The sequence below is a fragment of the Hippoglossus stenolepis genome, chromosome 14 (assembly GCF_022539355.2).
Source record: "Hippoglossus stenolepis isolate QCI-W04-F060 chromosome 14, HSTE1.2, whole genome shotgun sequence".
Lineage (NCBI taxonomy): Eukaryota > Metazoa > Chordata > Actinopteri > Pleuronectiformes > Pleuronectidae > Hippoglossus > Hippoglossus stenolepis.
The window spans coordinates 20127441-20151234 of NC_061496.1; the positions used below are offsets into that span (position 1 = coordinate 20127441).

The following is a 23794-nucleotide window of genomic DNA, read 5'->3' on the forward strand; positions in this document are numbered from 1 at the left end:
GGCAACTCCGGGCTTCCATCTTTGATTGTGAGACAGGCCGCGGCGCGAGCGGGGCCTCACTCAACTAGAAACACGGTCTGGCGCGAGTTCACGGGCGGGGACAGACACGGAAACACGGGACGACTCAGGACCGGTTTCTCGCAGTGACGGCCGAACACACGAGGACGCAGCGCCGGCTCTAGACGGCGCAGGAGCCACGAGACCGGAGCCGTGCATGTGGAGAGCGGTTTGCTGGCAGCCGACGAGCTAAGTAGCTAACCATCGTTTAGCCCGAACTGGGTTAGCGGGCTAGCCAGCTTTTGTAATCCGCCGGCGAGACACACTTTTCCTCCACCGCAAACCAGGCCGACACCGGGTTTCCAGTGGAGCGGCGCAGGAACCGAACAGGACAAAGGAGGCACCGGCGGCGGCAGGTGGGTGTGAGCGCCAGGAGAGGTGAGCATTTGGAGATTTCACCGGCAGCTGATGTGTTGGTGTTCGCTCCATGCTAGCTGGTTAGCACGCCGTGGCCACTGACGGGATGGAAGTGGGTTTGATGGCGACCCGAGAGAAACGAAACTGTGCGAACGCCGCGAGCTGGCGGCCTGCTCGCGAAGAGCGCCGTGTTTCACATTGTGTAGCTTTGAATCCGGGTTGCTGGTCGGATTTGGGAGGTTTCTGAGTTTAACTTCCATCACAGCGAACGTGGTTTGTGAGCCCGGTGTGGCTGAGTTCCGGGCGCACAGGGCCTCTGCCCGCAGCCGGTATGAGCCACCCAGCCCACCAGCAGTCTGATTCATGGAGAGGGATGGCCTGCACGTTTATCAATGGCAGCGATTTGCTGAAACGACACGATACTACAGCACTTTAAGATTTGATTGTAGTGGGACTAAACATTCCTGTAATGAATCACGTTGTGATCACGTCTCTATTGACGAGTCATGTGGACAGAGCTCAGTAATTTCCTTGCAAGTCACCGTCTTCTTGCTTCTATCCAACAAATGTGATCTTAAAGTATCACATTTTTACTGTGTGAATGTTTTCAGGACTTTGTCATAGTTGGGGTGCGAAAACCCCGTGTGATTTATCATTAGGCAACATGGTGCTGTTCTTCCACATGCATCCATTCCAAATGGGTCCACATCTGGCTCGTTTTAGGGAGGCCATTCAGACTTGTATTGATTAGAGTAGTAGTTTATTGATCGGCCAGTCAGCAACATGGCTGTATCAGAGATCTACAGCTGAAGGTAGACGTATCTACAGGAAAGCTCAGGTTTTAATTTAAAGACAAAGATCCTTTTAGTGCATGTCTTTTTATTTCCCTCACAATATACAGACTTAAATATGGATGGTTTTGGGTGTAAAATTTGCATTTTACACGCAGCTTCATTAAGTTTCCTTAAGTGGTCCCAAATGTATATCTCATACTACAATTGGCACTAACAAATTAATTTGAACAGGGAGAAATTTTACATTAAGGTAATGAAAACTCAGCCACTCTCCAGTTTCTCATGTGCTTAGTGAAATCATCAGCAGCTCCCAAGGGAGACCATCTCAGTGGTATTGATGGCCTGGTGCTGGAGCACCACAATAATTTTAAGTGTCTTCCAGTCCTCGACTGTTTCCCCCCCCCCCATAATATTTACTTGCTTTGCATGTCAATAAATAAAATTGAGCCAAAAATGGTAAGCAGCGGTGGAGATGTGAGGAGGATCCCTCTGCATTGACCCTGATCCAAGTGAAGATTAGTAGGTAGATGCTCAATGTGTGCTGTTAGTTCAAGTACTGGATATGATGTGTTTTCTTTTTACAGGCCTGGTCATGTAGTATTAGTGAGGAATGATGGCTTCAATGATTTTCACCTCCTATCACATCTTCAAGTTAGTGCTCTGAGGCTTGTATTTCACTATGTTGATGAAATAATTTCTCCATGATTTAAGTGAGCAACAATCTCAAAGATATTGTTACGCAGGATGGTGGATTTCTTGCTGTAAAGCCTTGTCCCCATGGCAGAAAAATACATTTTACTGGCCACTTGATTTGATGCATGGGAGATTGTCAGGAATTTTAATTGCGTTAGTCAGCCTAAATTTATGAGGAATATTTTAAACGTGTTCACATGCGCACCCACACACAAAACTGGTTCTTGCCTAGAAGAAATGCCCCCCCAGGGGTGAAGGGTCATGCTGGAGGTTGGGTTGTGGAGATTGAGACTGGGGAGCTGTGATGCTTTTGTGTGCTTGATGACAAATCTTGGATCTTTTTTCTTGCTCCCCCTCTCACAATCACCAGACAACACTTCAAAAGTGTAGTCCAGGGCCCCTTCGGTTTCCCCTCATTGCATGTATGGCCGTGTTAATACCTTTTATTAATATCTGTGCCAAGCGATCTTATCACCGGTGTGTTTCTTTGCATGCGTCCAGAGTGACCGTATGATTGGATATATTTTCACCGCTCAATATGCAAATAAACCTGTACATTATTTCCGTGTCGAGACCAAATGTTGATTTTTAGCCAGTCTGAGCATACAGGTGTGAGAGCAGGAACGAGCAGATCTGATACAATCAACGCTCGAGACGTTACATCTTTACGATTTAAATTTGAAAAATAAAGTGAAAATCAATATTGTAACTGTTCCCACAAATCAATGTATTCGAAACACTGAGTATAAGTGTAAAAATATTTTCAGTTCATAATGAAACTGTGGCGAGTCAGAGTGTCATCTGAGTAGGAGGTCCATCAGTGTGGCCCATGGATGCCTCTGTGTTCACACAGCTAAAAGAATGTGGTCACATGCATCCCAGACCACCTCTGAATGTGGTCTGGGACTTCAATGTGTCTCGGATGATGTCTTGATAGCCTGTTGCTACAGTTTAAATGATGCCTCCGGCACCAGTATGTGCACGTATTTCCACTGACGCAGAGAACGTCCGTTGAGTAGTCCTTCAATGTGGCCAGGACCGCAATCACACTGCTAAAATAATGTGGACACATGTGGCCCAGACAACCTCCGAATGTGGTCTGGCGTGATTGGACAGGTAACATATTATGTCATCTGTGCACACAGGAAGTAGTACTGTTCTTCAAACACCCTAATCCATCCCATATCCCTCTGATGGCTGGACTTAGGCACACTATTTTGCACTCACTCATCACAGAATCAAAACCAAAGCCTCATCTTCCACAGATCCCTCGTCCCTTAGCATTCTCAGCAACATGTTGCCTATACAATCTATGGGTGCTTTGAAACCCAGTGAAAACAGCCTATAAATGCACAACTTAGCCAAAATTTTGCTCCAGCTAGCTGGTGTGCAGACCAGTGAAATGCATCAGTCTTATCTCATCTGCAGGATGTGCTCTCATCAGTGTTTGAGCCTCTGCGTGAGACACTTTGGTCAATAAATGTATTTTTATAACTTATTTCAAGCCTATGCTCACTGCATCCCCAAGCACAGCACACTTCCATGATGACTAGTAGCTAGTTGGCAATGATTAGCCTACTTAGCATAGATGTGCTGTGTGTATCAAAGGAGGGTGTAATTGTAGTGTTTCGGGTTTAAAGGTCCCGTATTGTGTAAAATACATTTTTGGGGCTTTTACTATCCGTAATTACTTGAAGGGGGTCAGTAGGGACCCTCAAAGTATGAAAACAGTCACTCCGCGGACCTTTTCACTCAGTCCATTCTAAGAAATATGTTATCGAAACGTCTCGTTTCGTACTTCTATCCGTATGATGTCATTTGGGATCACACTCGTCTCTCAGCCCCACCCAGCCGGTACCATGCCTCCGAACCACCACTCCCCGTCACCTCCACACCGAAGAAACACTGCAGCGTGGCGGGAAGAGAATGTGCGCGTGCACATTCCTCCTCAGAACGTTACTGTTCGAGACTAGCGGTTACGCTTTATTTCTTCTGACGGGCCGTGTCGGTGTGCTCAGTACGGGGGAATGTAGACGTTACTCAAGACTGAAACTCCTACATTGGCCGACTGTCCTACTAAAACTTGAACAAGCATGAGGACGGTGTAACTTACCGTTCAGAAACATCCTGTTGTAACTGACTGTAAATATATGGCTGGTCTTCTATAGCTGCAAACATAACAGGACTTTCAGCTGTGTTTACCAGAAAGATCGCAAATGCGCCAGAATGAGATCGGTGATAGGGCTGGTTGCGTGTCACTCAAAGTGCAGTCAGCCAATCAGAGGAGGGGCTCAAGAGGCAGGCGAAAACAGCCTGTTCTGTCTGCAGCTCCAGAGAGGCAGAAGAGAGGACATGAAAATACACATTGCAGCAGTCTTTTCGACTTTAAACCACTGATATATCATCTTAGGGGTACCAATACCTCAAATTAAGTCCCAGAAAGGTGTAAAATATGGTCCCTTTTTAACAGTACTGCAGTGGGCAGATGACAGGTATGCATACAGTGTTTGTGCTCTAATAGACACATGGTGAGGAAAAGGGACCAAATGGTGTGTGTCCACCAGTGTGTCCCGTTTACATTACTGCCAATCAGAATGGCGAGGGATTGGCATGAACTAACATGCACACGTGCCTGGACTGGCCACCAAAACAAATCTCATATTACAACACACACAAATAGGACTGTTGGCTTCTCAGGATGCGATTACCCCACCATATCTTTACATGAGAAATAGATGTTTCATTCATGTTTAAGATCTCATATATAACCTTTTTAAGTCGACCTTTCACAAGAGGAGAGTTACATCTGGGACATACCGGAGGCGGAAGCACCACGAAATGCTGTCTGCTTCTGTTCGGCGCTCATGTTAATCAATTGGGCTGTTCACACCGGCAGCGAAGTATCGCAGCCGGCTCGTCATCTGCAGCGATGGTTTTGGCGTCTGTTCGATTTTTTTTTCCCGCTCAACGCGAGTGAATCAGGCCAGAAAATATATAAATTATATATGATATAAATGATCAAATTTGCATCCCATACTTTTAATTTTCCTGCTGTTCTCCTGGAGTTTCAATTTCCCCGATTTATTTATTTATTTTTTCCTCCCACATGATGAAATTTCCACATCACTGTAATTGTTTTGTTTTTTTTATGTACTTATTCAACACATTTGCCAGTTGTGTCTATAGATAGGCACACACAAGCAGGCAGACAGATAGACGTAGGTCAGTCACTTGTGAAGACCATCATCATTTACCCCCGAACCCCTACATTAGGTTATTACTTACCCATGACAAATATCAGCAGAATAGTCCACAGTAAAGTCCTATTGACTGCTATCAGTCATTTAATGTTGTGTGTGTGTGGGGGTGGGCGGGCGGGCGGGCGGGCATCTAACACCTTCAACGGCCAAGAAAGTGAATCTATTTTCTACTGTGGTAGACTCCCTCCAGTGATTCAATTTACAGGAGTGCTTTAAAATTAAGTATTCTTGCTGAATTCAAATTTTCTCCCTTCCCATCTTTCAAGCAACACTACTGCACCTGACTATTTTTGTTTTTAAATTGATTTTCAATGACGATTAATGCAACTGTTTCACTTGACAGTTTTGTGTAAATTGTTCCCACAGACTTGTGGTAGTCTGCTCGGCCAAATGTAGAATCCTCATTCAACCTGGATTTCTACAATGAATTTATCCAGATCATTTGTGTCTCAATTGTCTTTTTATATTTCTTTCATTGAAAAGACAAGGATTTCCCTTTAACTAGATGTTGCTTTGCCAAAGAGTTTCAAGGCCAAGTTACAGCTCGAGACTGAGCTCATCAGAGCTGTCAGCTTCCCCCCAACACACACAGACACTGTTCCCCCACTGCTACGTTAATAATAAATGACCTCTGTGTGACTCAGGAAAGACACTGCTGCCCAAACATGCTCTGTCCTTGGTACTACTCACTCTTACTCACTTTTCTTGTCACCCCTCAATTTCCTAAATAAGGCATAATTTCCCTTCTGCCCCCCACTCACCTAGTCAGTGGGTCTTCCAGCTTAATTCAATAATTATACAAAATTAAACTGATATGCTAACCCAAATGTATACTCACCATCATATACGATATGTACTAGTTAGGTAAGTGCATAGTTAGTCAACTAAAGGAATACAAATTGCTACTTGACACCAGAAATACTGTAATTAAACAAATTAACATTTTATCAATGTAAAACACTGCTTACACATTGCGTCTCAGATGTTAGGCGGCCACCTGTCATAAGCTGGGGCTGCAGCCCTCCTTTCCCCATGCTAATGCACACACATTGAGAGCCACCAAGGTGAAATACACAACGTGCTTTGACAGTATTTTAATCTCGAAAGTGCATATGGTGTTGTATATCGGCTTAGTCAGAATAAGCTGGTGTACAACTACTCGAGTCAACCAATGCCACATTCGGCACAGGCATGTGGGAGTTAATTTGGATAGTAGGCTGATCCTTCATGAAGTCAGCCATGTAAACAAACTTATTTTGTACCCAGAGACGCAATGATCCCAATTTAAACTGGTTTCTAATTGTTTGCCTACTTAAGACTAGTTGGGTGTTATAACTTATGTTTGTTTAACTGACAGGAAAATGTGTTGTTAGGAACGTCCCTTTTAAATACCATTACTTGAAAGTGCTGGCTGCGACATGCAGCTTAGTTCACTTGTTCACTCACATTCAAGTGTTTTAACAAGTTTCAATGGGGAGTTTTTGGCATCAATAAAACAGTTTCATCATAGTTCTCATTGTCATCTCTCTGCTCTATAGGAGGCTGGTTCTGGTGGCGAGGCCAAAGGACCAGACTCAATGAGTTTCCAGCGAAATGTCCGAGAAGTCAGGGCAGAGCACCAAGGCAAAGGATGGCAAAACAAAGTATGCAACCCTTAGCCTCTTCAATACCTACAAGGGCAAATCTCTGGAAACCCAGAAGACTGCAGGTAAGCAGGTTCCTTTAACAATAGTTAATGAGAACTGTGTGCAGTAGATCAAGGCAATGTAATATCAACTCAAAGGATAATCAAATTCCTGACCTGACATTGTTAAAACCTTAATTTTGCTGTTTCTTCATCCCAGTGGCTGCCAGACATGGGCTCCAGAGTTTGGGCAAAGTGGCTGCCAGTCGGCGCATGCCCCCTCCAGCCAACCTGCCCAGCCTGAAGGCAGAGAACAAGGGAAACGACCCCAACGTCAATATTGTCCCCAAAGACGGTAGTGGCTGGGCATCCCGCAACGAGGCAGAGGGGGAAAGGTAAATTGAGTAACTTGAGCTTGTGTGTTTGTGTTCAAATACTAACACAAGGTGACATCCCATTTACTAAAGCTCATCTCAACGGAATAATAGGATGTCTAAATTAGATGAAGATTTTATAGTTATGAGTGTCTTGTGTGCCACAGGCAACAGGATACGCCCCCACCACAGATCAAACCAGCAGTGGTCCCACCACCGGAGCTGCCTGTTGCGGGCAGCCGATCCTGGGCCAACAGCAAGCAGACACAGCTTGACGGTAAATATCCTCTCCACTTGCTCCCCTTTTGCACATATTAATAAAATACAGATAACCTTTGTTATAGTGCTGTGGTTCCACCTGACATTGATGAAGGTGAGACTGTAAAGTACATTTTCCACTCGTCCAAACAAACGGAATCAATATCTTCAACTTGTTTACACCACTCAGCCGTCTTAATGGAATGCAGACCATTTGATTACTGATAAATTTACGGATAGGCTGGAAGGGGTGCTGTACATCAACTGGGGATTAGATCTTTCAGTGCTGCTCTGCAAGTCACCATATTATAATCAATCTTGGGATTTCCATACATTCATAATCATGCGTTTGTGTTGTGCAGGAGCTCCTCGTGTGAGCAGCCAGTTTCACCAGGAGTTTCCCAGCTTGCAAGCAGCTGGTGAGGCGGAGAAAGGGGACAGTCAAGAGGAGGAGCCTTATGGACCTGGCCCCAGCCTCAGACCTCAAAGTACAGCCACACTCATGCACATAAACATCATTCAGTGTTCACTGTTAATGTTCTGTGTCCCTGGTGTTCAGGAACCCAAGTTAAATCAAAAATACTTCTTTTCCCTTTGTCCTGGTAGATGTTGGCAGTTGGAGGGAGGGCGGAGGCAGGAATTTGATCACTGCTCCCAGCCCTCCTGAGATGGATAACAGGGTTCCAGAGGAGGGAAGTACGAGCCTTGGTACCACCACACCACCTGTAGAAGCTGACGACCCTGGCCGAAACGTAACCGCTGACAGTCAGGGGGAGAAGAAGGATGGTAGGGAGAGGCTTCCCCCCACTGGGCCTCCTCAGCCTAAACTTAATGGGGGACAGCAACCTCCTGCTGGGGTGCCAACTCACTTTGATCCTGCTTTCAGGAGCATGATGCCACCCTATGTAAGTCACAGTTTAATATTCTAGACAGAACTCGAAATATCAGTTAAGCCAGCGATGTACTTGTTTTTAATTGCAGGTTTAAGTTTCTATGATGGCTGCCTTACATAACCAGCATTCGTTTAGAGTTGCGGTTGTTTCCGTCCTCAGAAAATAACGCTATGCATACGCAAGATGCAATAAGCGTATGAATTGTAGGGGAAATTTTTAAAAAAGTTTTTAAAGACAAGCCAATAGCTGAAGCCTGTATCTTTTCGTGGTTTCTGGGGGAGGTGTTTAGTTACCACTGCGCAGTGACAAACGTCCTGGTGACGATCAGCAGTATTTCTAGAAGTCAATGTGGAAACCTGCAAAATGAATAAAACAAGTCAGAGACTGTTGCGTCTGCGCACAGCAGAAATACAAGTAAGTACAGGGCAGATGGCGTAATGTGTATCAGTACTCTGAGCTGGCCACAATTTTCTCATCACTGGTCAACTGAGACCAATTTTACAGATGATATAAAAAGTGTGTCACCATTTTTCTTACAACGTGCAGTCAGTAGTTGTATACGGTCTGAGCTCTCTGCTTTGCCTTCAAGAGGGATCCTTTAGTAACAAGCTGGTTTTCTATGTGAACGTGTGATTTAAAAGCAAGTATATTTCTGGCCTCACAGTATCTAGCTGTAGTTTTTATCTTGTCCTTACCCTGTGTGATGTGTGTTTTTAGATGTTCCACGCTTATCCTCAAATGTCTGTAAGCACCGGGCAAGCAAACGTCAGATACCCTGTACCACAAGATGGAGCAAAGTGAGTCCACATCTTAATGACTAAGCCCTAGATACTTCTAAATAAAAGATACATTTTTGAGTTGTCTTGTGTTTGTAATGTTTATAAAAATGAAATTCACCCAGGTTTTGTTAACAATGAGCAAGATGACAATGTCACACAGAATACTGTTGTTCATATCTTTATACAACAAATAATTTTTGTCCCCATTCAAAGTTTGGTATATGTCAGACTGATGACACTACCTTCATATTCTAGTACTTTCATTTTGTCCCTTGATTACCTTGTCTCTTCTTTCATCTCTGCTGGTCTGTCAGAGGTTCCCGTTCAGCACGACCCCAGCAGGCCCCGCCTCAGGCCTGGCACCTGGACCCAGACAGGCCCTCAATCATCAGTGCATCAGAACTGAAGGAGCTGGACATCTTGGACACTGACACAGATGAGGGCTGGGCAGGTCAGTAACTGAACATTATAAAAAAAAAAATGGTGTTTAAAATAAATGGTTTGGATTTATATAGCGCTTTTCTTGTCTTGATGACCACTCGAAGCGCTTTACATTACAGTTTGACCTTCACCGATTTTCTCTCTCTCACACACACACACACATTCATACATTCATACAGTGCATCTATTAGCAGCACTTTTTTTTTCTATGAGGGGCAATTCGGGGTTCAGCATCTTGTCATAGGACACTTCGGCATGCAACTGAGGAAGACTTGGCTCGAACTGCCGACCTTCTGGTTGGAGGAAGACCACTCTACCCCTCAGCCACAGCCGCCCAATATTCAGAACTATTGTAAGATGGATGACCTCTTCTCCTGGTGTGAACAGCGAACCTCAACCCTTTCCCTTTCTCATTCCAGGAGCTCAGATGGAGGTGGACTACACAGAGAAACTAAACTTCAGTGATGATGAGGAAAACCAAGCTGCTAAAGAAAAAGGAGAAAACTGGTGAGTATCTTGAGCTTAATATTTTAACATGCATTGCTTTTCTGTAATTAGCCAATTCAATCCTTAGTATGCATAACTTGTATTACTCGCATTCATTTTTTTTTTTCTTTAACCAAAGCATTTTTTATATTTGTAGATATCCTACCTGCAGAAAGTTTCCATAAAACTACAGTTTGAATATCAACTTTAGGAAACCAATTGGAAGAACCATTTTTTTTCTAATCCATGTTGATATTGTTCTTCAGGGATTGGATGGGGAAAGTTGAACGTATAAGACCTCGGCCAAAAGAAGGTCATGAGGGGTCTGAAGACCGTGGGGGCAACAAGACCTCACGGGCAGACAATGTAGATCCAAGAGCACCATCACCTGGCAGTATGGGGCAGTACAGTAAATTAACTGCTTCACAAGACTACCAGGTAAAGCTGGACAAGTGCACCCTGATCAATTTAGCAGCAATATGAGAAGCCTGTGTTGGTAATAATATCTTTATTCTCCAGGGTGGGAGTCGTTCTGTTAGTGGAGCAGCTCCACGGGGGAACAAGCCACAGACTGCATCAGCACCTGGTGCCGATGAGGACTCTGAGGCCTGGAGACAGAAGCGCAAGAAGCCTTCAGAAGTTTCTGAAGCTGTAGAACGAGCAAGGCGGAGGAGAGATGAAGAGGAGCGACGGATGGACGAACAGAGGCTTGCGGCCTGTGCAGAAAAACTTAAACGTCTCAATGAAAAACACCGCCAAGCAACTGAGGGCAAATCCTCCCCTGCTCAGTCCACCACCGATGAGGCAGGAGCTGCCCCTGAGATTGCCCCCTTATCCGCTCCTGCTCCCGCTCCCGCTCCCGTTCCTGCTCCTGCTCCCGCTCCGCTCCTGCTCCGCTCCTGCTCCTGCTCCCGCTCCTGCTCCTGAATCCAGTCCTGTACCTATGGTCCCAGTTTCACAATCGCAAGAACCAATGCAAGAACCAATGCAAGCTCCTCTCCAAGAGCAGGTGGATCAAGACAGGGAGAGGATAGAGCCAGAATGTGAGAGAGTTGAACCAAGTGCAGAGGAGGAGGTTCACTTGCCTCCTCAGCCCAGCCCCCCCGTCCAGAGCCCTGTGGTCGTTGCTCCAGAACCTGAGAGCGAGGGAGAGAGCTCTTTGGCTGAGGTCGGCCCCCTAATGGAGGAAAACCAGGCTGACAGGACAACAGTGCCTATCCAAGACTATTTCAACATAGAGGAGAACAGAGGTGAGCAATATTGACCTCATCTCGAAGTTGTTTGAAAATTATATATGGTTTCAGTCATAAATCCCAATATTGGTTTTGTTTACCTGCAGTGGATGAGCCCCACCTGTCTCTGCCTCACATGGACACACCAAGTGGTGAGGATGTCCCCGTGGCACCCCCACAGCTGGAAGGAGAAGCAGCTGCTGCTATGCGTCCATCTCTCACCTCAGGCTATTCCAAACAGTTTCAAAAATCTTTGCCACCTCGTTTCCTCAGACAGCAGGTAAGAGTGTCCGCATTCAGCTTCTTCAGTTACAAAGAGCTGAGTGTTGCTGGTTAAATCAATGGGGGCTGGCAGTAGGTAGTGGGCTTTTTTTCTTGAATCTGAAGGGGATTTTTAGTTTGATCTTCCACTCTTGTGGTTGAACAGTAGTGTTTGAATATTAAAAAAATCAATACTTTTTGAATGCTTAATTACTATTCAAATTTTTATTTTCATTCATTTTATAAATGTGTTGGAAATGTAGTGCGCAGGTCACAGTAGGTGTGGAGCATGGGACGGCTGCATCACTGATCTGCTGCTCACACACAGGACATGGTTAAACCTTACCACCCAGCCCGTCCACTCTGCTCTGCATCTGCCAATCGGCTTGCTGCTCCCTCACTGCGAGGGACAGTTAGCCACTCAACAAAATCACGACTATTTGCTACACATCTTCCGCCGCAGGCTAAAGACACATCTCTTCAGACTACCCCTTGATTAAGAAGATGTCCAATAACCAATTTTAAGTTGCATTTAGCAGTTTGGCTTTTGTAGTTAATGTACCTACTTGATTTTTGCTGTTCTGGGCTTGTACCCTCATAGTTAAATGCACTTATTGTAAGTCGCTTTGGATATAAGCGTCGGCTAAATAATGTAATGTAACATGTTGTCCAAACAAGGTGCCTCTCTTTACATTTAACAACATGGTTTAGTTAACCCTTCTGCCAAGAAAGAGTGCTATACACACAAAAAAGAAAAGAAAGCTTTCCCAAGAAAACAAATCTGCCCTCCAAATCATGTGTCTGTGACACTGTACAGATAAAGACATTAAAACTCAAGTAAAAGATGCACTGTTGCTGGTATGATGTCAAAATGAGACCCTGAATCTCTATAGGAGCCACACTGCTGTATACATGGTACATAATAATAGATTACATTTAATTAGAAAAGTAATTATATATTTAATTTAACGAATGAAATTCAAATGGGATAATATAACATTTGACTGCCCTACTATATTGTACATTACATACATATTGTACTGTGTATCTCCTTAAAAAAACAATGAACTTTAATCGGCTTACTGTTCCTCTTTCGTCTTTTAGGAGCAGATGAAGCAGCAACAATGGCAGCAACAGCAGAGTGGGGGCTCTGTGTCCCCATCAGGTGGTGGCGCTGTTCCAACTACGCAGCAGCAGCAACAACAGCAACACCGCTCCATGTATCAACCTATGGGCCCCCACCACCAGCACCTGGCCTCCATGGGCTTTGACCCCCGCTGGCTAATGATGCAGTCCTACATGGACCCTCGCATTATGTCAGGACGTCCTCCAATGGACATACCAACTAATATTCACCCTGGTAGGGAGATATTTTGAATATGAATGGAGACTTTACTGAATGAGTATGTAGGTTTATGATGATAAATGTCAGACTGCCTGTTCAAGGTCACTCTCATGCATTTCAGGGCGGATGCCTCCAAAGCAGATTGTGCGCAGAGAGCCTGGTGACAACTCCAGCTCCAGCTCAGACTCATTTGACCACTTGACCCGGCCAATTCGTGACCATGGCCTTCCCTCAGACTCACGGATGGTATGGGGATCAGACCCATACCCACAATCAGAGCCTTTACCTTCTGTAACTCCTCCAAAAGGACACAATGATACCAAGGAGCAGAGGTAAAGGATATTTAGGATAAATTATTGGCATACATAGAAGCCTTTATTTTAAACATGTGATGCATCTATATTTTTCTTTTACAGAATCGACTCTAGTCTGGATCTGGATAGAGTTCTCCCAGCTATATACCCCCAGGATCATAGTGCATTGGACTCTCGTAAGAGTAACTTCTTCCGGGACCCTACAGAGTCCCTGTCAACATTTACCCAGGGCCCAGAGGACTTATCTGGGCCTCTAGACCTCCCTGTAGTCTCAGCTTTTGATTCTGAAGAACCAGGCCTACCGAGTGGGGAAGAAGTAGAGGCTCTTGGTCAAGCTATGCTCCAAAGGAGCGTCTCCCAGGGCTCCAGTCACTCCCTCAAGCTTGATGAGCCCAGGTTCGATGGGCTACCCCTGGGAACAAAGTCCCTAGAGCCACAGGACACAGGGGAAAGGGCTGAAGATAAGCCCCAAAATGAACTCTACTCCCAGGCTACAGTGACGAACAACAGGGCTACACCTCCTGCTGATGGATTACACAAACAAGAGAAGCTGCCTCTGCCAGTCCCCAGCAAGCAGAAAACTGAGCTGCGCTGGGGCGGGAGATCAGGGGCTGGACGCAGAGAAGGACCAGGTGGGGAGAGACCAATCCGCAGGTCTGGGCCAATAAAGAAACCTGTCCTAAGGGACATGAAAGAAGAGAGGGAGCAGAGAGAAGAGAGAGAGAAGCGTCACGAGAGAGGGGAGAGAGGAGAAAGAGGGGAGAGAGGAGAAAGAGGAGAAAGATCCAAAAAAGATCAGCCATCCAAAGTTCCTACTGCAGCTGCTGTTTTGTCTGAGGGCTCCAGACCTCAGAGTGAAGGGAAGAGGGAATCTACAGAGCTTGAGGAAACATCGACTGGCCATCAGAGAGTTAGAGACTCTCAGCCTTCATCCGGGCCTCCTACTTCTTCTTCTCAGGAAGAGAAAGCAGACAAACCACCCAGCAATGACAAACATCCAGAACCCAAACTGCCTTCCAGAAAAGAGTCCAATCTTCCTCCGCGTGCCTACCGACGGGAGGACAGAGAGAGAGAACGGGACAGGGATAGGGACAGGGACAGGGATAGGGACATGGACATGGACAAGGACAGAGATAGAGAGTGGCCTGCTGACTCAAGTTTCAAAGGACGTGGCAGAGGGGAGTATTACGCTAGAGGACGCAGCTACCGAGGTACTTACAGTGGTCGCAGCAGGGGGGGTCGCGGCAGGAGTCGAGCAGAGTACCCTTACAGAGAGCCCCGATCACGCTCTGATTTACCTGCAGTGGGAGGTGCTGCTGCCTTTCGCAATAGGGAAGAAAGCGAAACTCGCAGTGAAAGCTCAGACTTTGAGGTTATTCCAAAACGCAGACGACGACGGGGTTCAGATACAGATTCTGAAAGTGAAGGTGGGAGGGAGTCTGCTAGTGATACTGGACCCTCTGACCGCGAACCTAGCACCAAACCTAGCCGTCCACTGAGACGAGAACTCCCTGGCGAGGTCCGACCTGGGCCCCACAAGCCGGGCTTTGGACCTCCTCACATAGGAGAAAAGGCTGGATTCAGAGTGGATGATGAAAATAGGCCCAAGCCAGGATTCCTTCCTAAAGGAGAACCTTCTCGGCGAGGGAGAGGTGGATTATACAGTAGAAGAGGTGTTGCAAGGGAACGTGGTGGCCCTCGCTCTGCCCCTCTTAGACGGCCAATGCCCAGAGAGTCCTCTTCTCAGTGGCCCTCTAGACCCATGGAGACATTTAGGCCTGAGGAAATGGAGTCGGCCCAAAGATATGACAATCATCCCACTGACCGACGGCCACCTAAGTCTGAGGGCAAGAAATTTGTGGACGGACCACAGAGTAGCAGAGAGAGGCCTCGTAGATCCCGACCAGCACGCCCCCCCAGGCAAGATAAACCCCCCCGCTTCAGACGCTTGAAGGAGCGGGAGGCGGCCGTGTTGGGTAGTGGAGAAACAGCCTCAAGTCCACCTGCCCATTTACCCTCAGTGCCTGCTACTTCTGCCAGGTCTGCCCCAATATCCCTTTCCCCAACCCTGTCTAGAGCTCCAGGAACCCCTGTTACTGTGCCTGCAGAAGCAGCAGCAACTATGCCTGCACCCGACCTGCCCTCTACTATAGAAGCATCCTTACCTGAGACCAGCAGCCCCACAATCGCTGCGGTCGGTACCAAGTCCCCTGATCTGTCCAACCAGAACTCTTCAGATCAAGCCAATGAGGAATGGGAGACTGCTTCTGAAAGCAGCGACTTCAACGAAAGGAGAGAGCGAGAAGAGAGGAAAGGAGCAGTGGAGGCCACTAATGAAGCCACCACTGCCTCTGCTGTGGCACCCACACTTCCTCAGGGCTCTTTGACCCCCAATAAAAGCCCACCTGAAGGAGGGGTGACTCCAAAACGTGAAGGTGCTCCTGCAGCCAAGAGGAGTTTCTCCAGTCAGAGGCCGGCGGAGAGACAGAATCGTAGAGGCAACAGTGGAGCCAAACCAGTCCGGGGCTACACTGGGGGCAAAGGGGAGAGAAGGGGAGGGGCCAAAGCAGGGCGCAAAGGGTGAGTTTGAAACAATCAGGCTTTTGTCTTATGTAAGGCATTTACTCTGTCTGCTTCCATTAACAGTTGCACAATGGGGTTGACTCAACGACTAGTGTGCAGCAGAATAACATGGCAGGTTTATTCACACAATAAAACTTTTTTAAACTAATTGTTGATTAGTATTCCGCCCAATTAATGACTGCACTAAATAATACTGGAGAACAATCTACATACCTCAATAAGCTGGGAAGATTGGAATGTGTTTAAGAATTATCCTCTAGTGTACTATAATTAGCCATTGAAATGTTTGGTTAAATATGGCATCAGTGTGGTGGTATTTATAGACTCTGTACCTGAACACAGAGAAAATGTTTTTTCCTTTTATCGTCAACACTTCCTGTCTAGTAGCTTCTTTGTTTACTCCTACTTCAGTCAGAGGATGTTAAAAAAAAAAAAAGAGGCTTAGTTCTCCGTTTGCAAATGAGATCTCTTTCAGATTAGTTCAGATCCCAAGTCAGTACTTTTTTACACATGAGCATTCTTAGTTTCTCAGGCCTTGTTTACATCCACACTGATGTTCTGGTGTCAGTGTGTCAGTACTGATGTCACTGACTGGTTTGTCACAGTGTCTTGTGATTAATCTAAATTTTTACTTCTGTTCCTCAACATTTCAAACAAACAGCCCTGTAGGCCACCAGAACTCAGAGGCAGCAGCATCAACAGCTGGAGGAGCAGCGCAAAGACCTTCGAAAGAGCAGTCTGCCCGTCGCAAAGATGAGACCAAACAGGTCTCCAAGAAGCCCAAGGAGAATGCGCTTTCTCAGTTTGATCTCAACAATTATGCCAGTAAGTAAATACATGTATTCTCTGATACTGTTGGGCCTGGAATCTACTCCTCTAGATGCTTGTTATCTAAAAAAAACATGTTCTTCTTGTCTGGTCATTGTAGGTGTTGTGATCATTGATGACCACCCAGAGGTCACCACCACAGAGGACCCACAGTCCAGCACCAATGATGACGGCTTCACAGAGGTCGTCTCCCGCAAGCAACAAAAACGCCTTCAGGATGAGGAGAAACGGAAAAAGGAAGAGCAGACACCTCAGGTAGGAACAGGGAATTTAAGAACATACCATTTGACAGCAGTGCATTACTTTATTGAAAAGGAAATGTATGTCTTAGATATTGTATTAATATAGTTACAACTCTTACAGAACTGGGGTAAAAAGGGCTCCGGTGAGAAGAGCAGAGGGGGAGGAGGAAAGCTGCCACCAAGATTTGCTAAAAAACAGTCATCGCAACAACAGCAGCAGCATCATCAACATCAACATCAACAACAGGCCTCACAGCCTCAGCCTGCTGCAGCCTCTATTCCCCAGGCCCAACAGCAGCCTACCATTGCTGCCCCCCAGCATCCTCACCTGCCCCCTACCCAGCCTGCTGCATCCCCTCAGACTCTGGAAGGAACGGTGGCTCCTCTGCCCACTATCCCCCCTGCTGCTGTGGACTTCACCTCAAAAAACCTCCCCCCCGCACCCACCCAGACGCACAGCACTCTGGGTACAGAACTGTGGGAGAACAAGGTTGCGGGCTCCACTGTCCTTCTTGATGTGAAGAAGCGTGAGTGAATAAGTATATGTTGATGACTTGAATGTATTTATCCAAATGTCTATTCAGGAGTGAATCTGTCGGCCTGTTTTCTAAAAATCCAATCTGTGTATTCCAGTTGGTCCAATCAGCCCTCCTCAGCCGCCTTCTGTGAGTGCCTGGAACAAACCTCTCACCTCCTTTACTGGCACTGTCTCCTCTGAGGTATGCAAAATGTGCCTGTGTTTTGTGACTGCAACATCCACTTGCTGTATGATAAATCATGAAATTAAAATATTTTGTAATTTTAATTTTTAGGGTGTGAAGCCAGGAGCTGAGGGCAGTGTAGAGTTGGCAATCGACAGTATTCAGTTTGGAGCACCATCATCTGCAGGCAGCACAGACAGTGATGGAGTTCCAGCGTTGATAGAGATGGGCTCTGAAAACAAACTACCTGCTCCCAAAGAACAGAGACAGAAACAACCTCGAGCTGGCCCAATCAAAACACAGAAGGTAACACTCCTTTCTGCTCATGCTTACACAATCCAGATTCAAATTAGTTTTGTGAAACTCAGCTACAGAGTACATTTCCTCCACAGCTTCCTGAAATGGAACCAGTGGAAACCAAGGAATATAAGCCAGGTCCCATTGGTAAAGAGCGTTCTCTTAAGAACCGCAAGGCCAAAGACGCACGTGGAGTAGAAGGCGAAGGCATGGAGGGAGGAGTTCCTGGAGGAGGCGTCAGCAGAGCCACAGAACCCAGTCCTCCCACCAGTGACACTGCCGTACCAGAGCTGGGAGGAGACATTGAGGGCATGATTACAGTCCCCTCAGCAGAGTTCATCAGTAACTCAAAGGTATGTCACTGTCACAATTACTGTCACCCAACTATCTATACTTGTAGTATAACATGTTAGTTTGTGATTCTAAATGTTTGTTTCCATCTCAGGAATCTGTCACTGACTACACCGCCCCCTCCTCCTCACTGGCTGACAGTGTTCCTACAGGAGTCAACAAAATAGAAGAAAGTTTGGTGGCAAATGTGAGTAGACATCCTTACACTTGAAAAAACCTTGTTCATCTTTCATTTTGATTTGAATAAATCAGTACACTCAGTTGTGTATAAATAGTAAATGTTTTTAATCCCAATTATTTAACATTCTGTAAATGCTTTGGGTGTTTTCCTTTCTTTTTTTCTTTTTTGTCTCAGGTGGCACTGCCTCATTCGTTGCCCATTCCTAGGCGAGAGACCCTGCAGCAGAGCTCCAGCCTCAGCACTGTCTCCCCTGCTACTGTTGACCTAACACTAAAGGTACACAGATAGTACAACACATTCCAGGAAACATTAATTTCCATAAGAAATACTCTTCTCCTCTCTAACGTTTTAGTGATTCCTAAGTGCTGACATCTTTCTGTCTCCTGTTCAGATGGAATCTGCTCGTAAAGCTTGGGAAAACTCCCCGAGTCTGGAGAAGAATTCTCCGGTCACCTCCTCTTCATCCCCCATCACGTCATGTGCATCTTCATACTCTTCCTTCTCCTCGGCCTCCATGCCACAGATCCCTGTGGCTTCTGTTACTCCCAGCACTTCACTGTCAGGTAACAACATCTCTACTTGCATTTAGCATACATTTCCCTCCATATTGTCTGTTGACACACACACTGCTGGTGTTCAGCACTGAAGTTACTGATTTATTTTCTTTTGGCATTTCCTGTTGTGCATCAGTAGTATACAGGCGCCCATCATGACTCCTTGTCTGCACCATATGTTTACCTCCACCCCGCAGGATCTGGCACCTATACAACATCATCGCTCAGCACCAAGACCACCACAGCTTCTGACCCCCCAAACATCTGCAAGGTGAAGCCCCAACAGTTGCAGGGTGGAAGTTTGTGCTCCAGCAGTAGCAGCAGTAGCAGCAGCTTCTCTCAGCTGGGCTGCGTGCCTGCCCTCCTGCCCCAGCAGCAGACCCCACAGGTGTACGTCTCCCAGTCTGCAGCAGGTGAGATTAACATGGCACTGTTTCCTGCATTTTAATCATCGTTATTTAGTGGAAATCGTTATAGCCCCGATAGTTCAGTTTGTTTCATCTATAGTTTCATATTTGAAGAACCGTGCATGTCTGTTGGTAGTCACTAATATTTTATTTCTTGTATGTCCAGGTTCTGCAGCTCAGATTCCAGCATTCTACATGGACACTAGTCACCTATTCAGCACCCCCCACCCTCGCTTGGCTCCTCCCTCCCTGGCACAGCAGCAAGGCTTCCAGCCTGGACTCTCACAGGTAGCATTTTACTTTTTGAGAATTCAGTGCAGGAATGCTTAAACCTTGATGATAGAAATAACCTGTTTGCCCACCTCAGCCAACAGCAGTGCAGCAGATTCCCATCCCCATCTACGCTCCACTGCAAGGTCAGCCTCAGCACCAACACGGGCACCAACACGGGCACCAACACGGGCACCAACACGGGCACCAACACGCGCACCAACACGGACACCAACACGCGCACCAACACACACACCAGCCCCAGCTAGGACTCGGTGCTGGACCTCCAGTGTCCCAGCCACAAGATCTGTTCAGCTCCTCGCTGCAGCCTTACAGGTAACACAAGACACACCGCAGGACAATGAGTTCTCTTCTCACAACAGAAACGCACAGAGGGGCCAGTCTCACTGCTCTGAGGCACCATTGTTCCTGTCATCTGATCCTGCTGATGTGTCTTCCCTCAGGTCTCAGCAGGCATTCATGCAGAACAGCCTGTCACAGGCCTCCATGATGCTGTCAGGACCATCCCTGCACAGCTACGCCAGCGTGCAAGCACCTGACATGGGCAAGCCTCAGTCCAACCTAGCCTATCAGCAGCAGTCATCCACTCAGCACATTCCCATTCTGTTTGAGCCGCAGCTCAACCAGCCCTCTGGCATGGGAGGCTCCCAGCTCATTGACACACACCTGCTGCAGGTAACCAGAGCGCTCCCAGGGAACATTTCACTCTACCAAAAAAAAACTGAGCCCACTGTACGTCTTTCATCTGACATGTGTCTTGTTTCAGGCTCGACAGGGGATGAATCAGCATTCAAACATGTACTCGGGGCAGGTGCAACAACATGGCCAGAGTAGCTACTACAGTAACACTCAGTCGCCCAGTTCAGCAATGCAACAGGTAACATACATGCAAACATAATGGAATTTGAATGTTTGTAATCCTTGTGAATAGCTTACTTCATTTTTACCAGTTATCAAACTTCCACGTGTTTAATTTCCAATGTTGTGAAACAGCGCAAGTTTCTGTTGGTTAGATAAATCGGTGAATTGTTTGATTATTTCTCATTTTCAAACACTTGTGCTTCTCTAATTTCCCTCAAGGTGACAGTGCCTCTGCCTGGTTCCCAATTGTCTCTGTCGAACTTTGGCTCGGGTGGAGGCCAGCCCCTCCTGGCACTGCCCCCCACGCCGCCTCAGGCCCAGCCCCCCAACATGAACCGACAGCCTCCAGTCTCCCAGGCGTACCGCAGCATCATGGGCCCCAGCCACAACATGATGCCGCCACCCACCAGCAAGGTACTGTAGTAGTGTGTACATGTGTGACTCTGTTTGAATAAAGAGGTTGGTTGTGACTTTTTTTAAAGTGTATGTTCCTGTGTTTTGACACGCTGCAGATGGAGATGGATCTTAAACTCTTTGGCAGTGGGATGGACGTGAAGCCTGGAACTCCTCCTGGAGCCAGGAGCACAACACCCACCTCCAGTCATTACAGGTACAACCCGAAACCACATCCTCGCACTTACTGACAAACACACACCAAACGTGACTTCTTAAAATGTCAAAAATGGACCGAATCAAAACAAGTTGAGGTGGCAAACTTTATTTGCAAGGAAATTCTGCACATTGTGAGTTTATACAATCCAAGTCAACACACTAACATATGTGTTTTTATTGTAATCTTGTACACACGATTATAAATGTCCTTCTCGTTTGCCTGCAGGGCCAGCTCCACCTCTCCTAGTAGCCAGTCCAGTAAGATGAACAGCATATTGTACCAGAAGCAGTTTCAGCCCAACTCTGCCGGGATGAGGATGGCGCAGCATTTCCCTGGACAGTTCAACCCTCAGGTATATTATTATTTACATGACTTGTATTTTGACTGTTGCACCTGTTGTAAACATGAATGTAAACTGATGCATTTATTTTCCCTCTTCCTTTCAGATGCTCTCTCAGCCCAACATAGTTTCTCCTCTGGTTCGACCTCCTCACGCTAACTCATTTGCTGGGGGTGTTCAGCGTTCTCCCATGGGCCCGCCAATGTCGGCGAATGTGGGTGGTGGGCTAATGCCTCATCCCCGACCCCAGTATCCACAGCACAGCCAGCATCTTTCCCGAGGACCCCCTGGTCCCTCGATTATACCCAGAGGTGCACATGCGTCTCTGAAGGCTGAACAGGACCTAAAGGTCTTTTAACATTTTCTTTGTATCTGTTATGTCATACTGATTTGTTCATTTGGCCAATCTGAGATGGGTGGGTTGACCATTTTTGTATTTTCCCTCTATCCCCCTCTAGGCAAAGCAGCGGGCTGAGGTGCTCCAGTCCACTCATAAGTTCTTCTCAGAGCAGCAGCAGCTTAAGGCACCACAAGTCAGCAACGCTTCTCGACTTGATCAGGGAGGAAAACCCTCCCTCGACACCTCTGCCCAAAACCACCAGGCAGGAGGCGAACGCCCAGATTCTGACAAACCCCCCATCTCTACGGCCAAGCCCATACGGACTGGCCCCATAAAACCGCAGGCCATCAAACCAGAAGAGGGCAAGTAAAGAGCTCCCGACCGTCTTCGGGTGACAATACAAATGGATGGAAGAGCGGAGGAGAGAGAATCTAGCCCCATTCACTCAGTCACCACCTCATATCTGCCATGGGGGACAATTTGGGGGAGGAGGATGAGTTCGGTAGAGATCCAAACGGTAGTGGTTACTGAGAGTAGGCACTGTCCTGCGTATATATAAATATATATATTCCTCTTCTTTCTCCCCCTGTCTTGTCCCACTGTAGGTTGGGGCATTTGAGTTGGATTCTTCCATCATGGTTAGATGCCGACGAAATGGCCGCACAAGTTGTTCAACAGAAATCTACTGTGACGGTAGATAAGAGGAGAGTTGGAGAGAGAAAATTTGAGATGAGATTTGCTGCTGAGTTTGCCATTTTTATAGCTCTCGATTTCTGTACCTATTTTATTTTCCCAAATAGTATCGTGCATATTATAGGAGAGACCTGTTTCGTTAACGAAAGAATGAATCCGAGATGTTTTTGTAGTCCAAACAATCTTCAGTGTATGTAGTGAAGCACACTTTTTGTTGCCCAATCACCCATCGTAACCAATCCAGAGATTTGTGCTCATGCACACACTCCCTCAACGGTTTCACCCACAGTCACCGCACAGAGACGTGAAATAAGAAATTATGTTGTCATTTAATTTTTCGTTTTATCAGAATGGTAATGTGAAAATTGCAGCATTTGATTGACTTAAAGGATTGATTTATTGATTAGTCTGCCTGTGAGCCTTTGCTCTCCTGCCTTCTGCTCTCATCTTCTTGCCTGAGAATCACTGACGTGTTGGCGTGTGTGTCGGGTTCTAGTAGAAACAGGAGGGAGCTCGTATCTGGACTCCTGTATATTTAGCCAAAGGTTGAAGCAGCGCAGAGATGTCACAGCCTTTTGGATTGCTGTTGCCTTGGCAGCAGGGTTTTGAGTGGACTTACAGGATTACATGGATGATGTATGATCACTACATGCAGCTGTTCCAGTTTAGGGGCTACTGTCACACAACCTTTCACTGCTTTAACACCATCCTCGCTGTCACACACAAACACACACACTTCACTGTAAAGCACCCAGATCTGCTGCTATTGACTGAATTCAGTGTCCTTAGCTAGAATAAAGCAGGATAGGGCTATTTAGAAGTTATAGAAGTGGCGAAGAGTTGATTGTTAAAACAATAGAGAACTTTTCAGTGCGAGTGTGTGCGCTGTGTCACCCCCACACATTAGGGGGGACAAGAACAGGACAGAACGAAGAAAACAATGGGCAGAAGGGACACTTTTTGTTTTTGTTGTCTTTACTGATGAGAGCAATCAGTGCTGTTTTCTGTCTCTGCCTCACCTCGGCTGGCTGTCCCACCCACAATGCTCTCATCTCGGGGTTGTGGTGACGAGGGTCCTTCAGAAATGTACAGCGGTATGCACCCTGAGGTGGGGAGGCTGTCCTCCACACATCTACCCCAGCTGGGGGAAGAGTCCTTGCATTGGGATGAGGGAGGGTGGGTTATGAATTTTTTTGTTTTGTTTTTTTGATTCTTTTTGTTTTTTTTGTTGTACTTGTACAGGGGTTTCATCGCTGTATTAAAAGATGTACGGTCTTATTTACATTCTCTTGGTTTGGTTACAGAAACTAATAAAAATAATATACTGTTAATGTGTTTCCAGTG

At 46.4% G+C, this 23794-nt stretch overlaps 1 protein-coding gene across 1 annotated transcript; it reads left to right on the plus strand.

Moving 5' to 3' along the window:
- Nucleotides 1-23348, plus strand: prrc2c (proline-rich coiled-coil 2C). Its single transcript, XM_035177438.2, is given in 35 exon segments — nt 1-413; nt 6700-6869; nt 7006-7180; nt 7327-7436; nt 7780-7905; nt 8024-8322; nt 9028-9107; nt 9404-9540; nt 9950-10037; nt 10283-10454; nt 10536-10904; nt 10906-11266; nt 11356-11528; nt 12614-12869; nt 12976-13186; nt 13271-15748; nt 16413-16576; nt 16680-16834; nt 16943-17348; nt 17455-17540; nt 17634-17828; nt 17915-18172; nt 18265-18357; nt 18526-18627; nt 18743-18914; nt 19103-19318; nt 19479-19600; nt 19680-19918; nt 20047-20278; nt 20370-20480; nt 20684-20878; nt 20977-21074; nt 21303-21429; nt 21524-21766; nt 21876-23348. Coding segments are annotated over 34 exon segments (8616 nt in total). The 5' UTR covers nt 1-413; nt 6700-6754; the 3' UTR covers nt 22128-23348.
- Nucleotides 23349-23794: the final 446 nt, after the last annotated feature.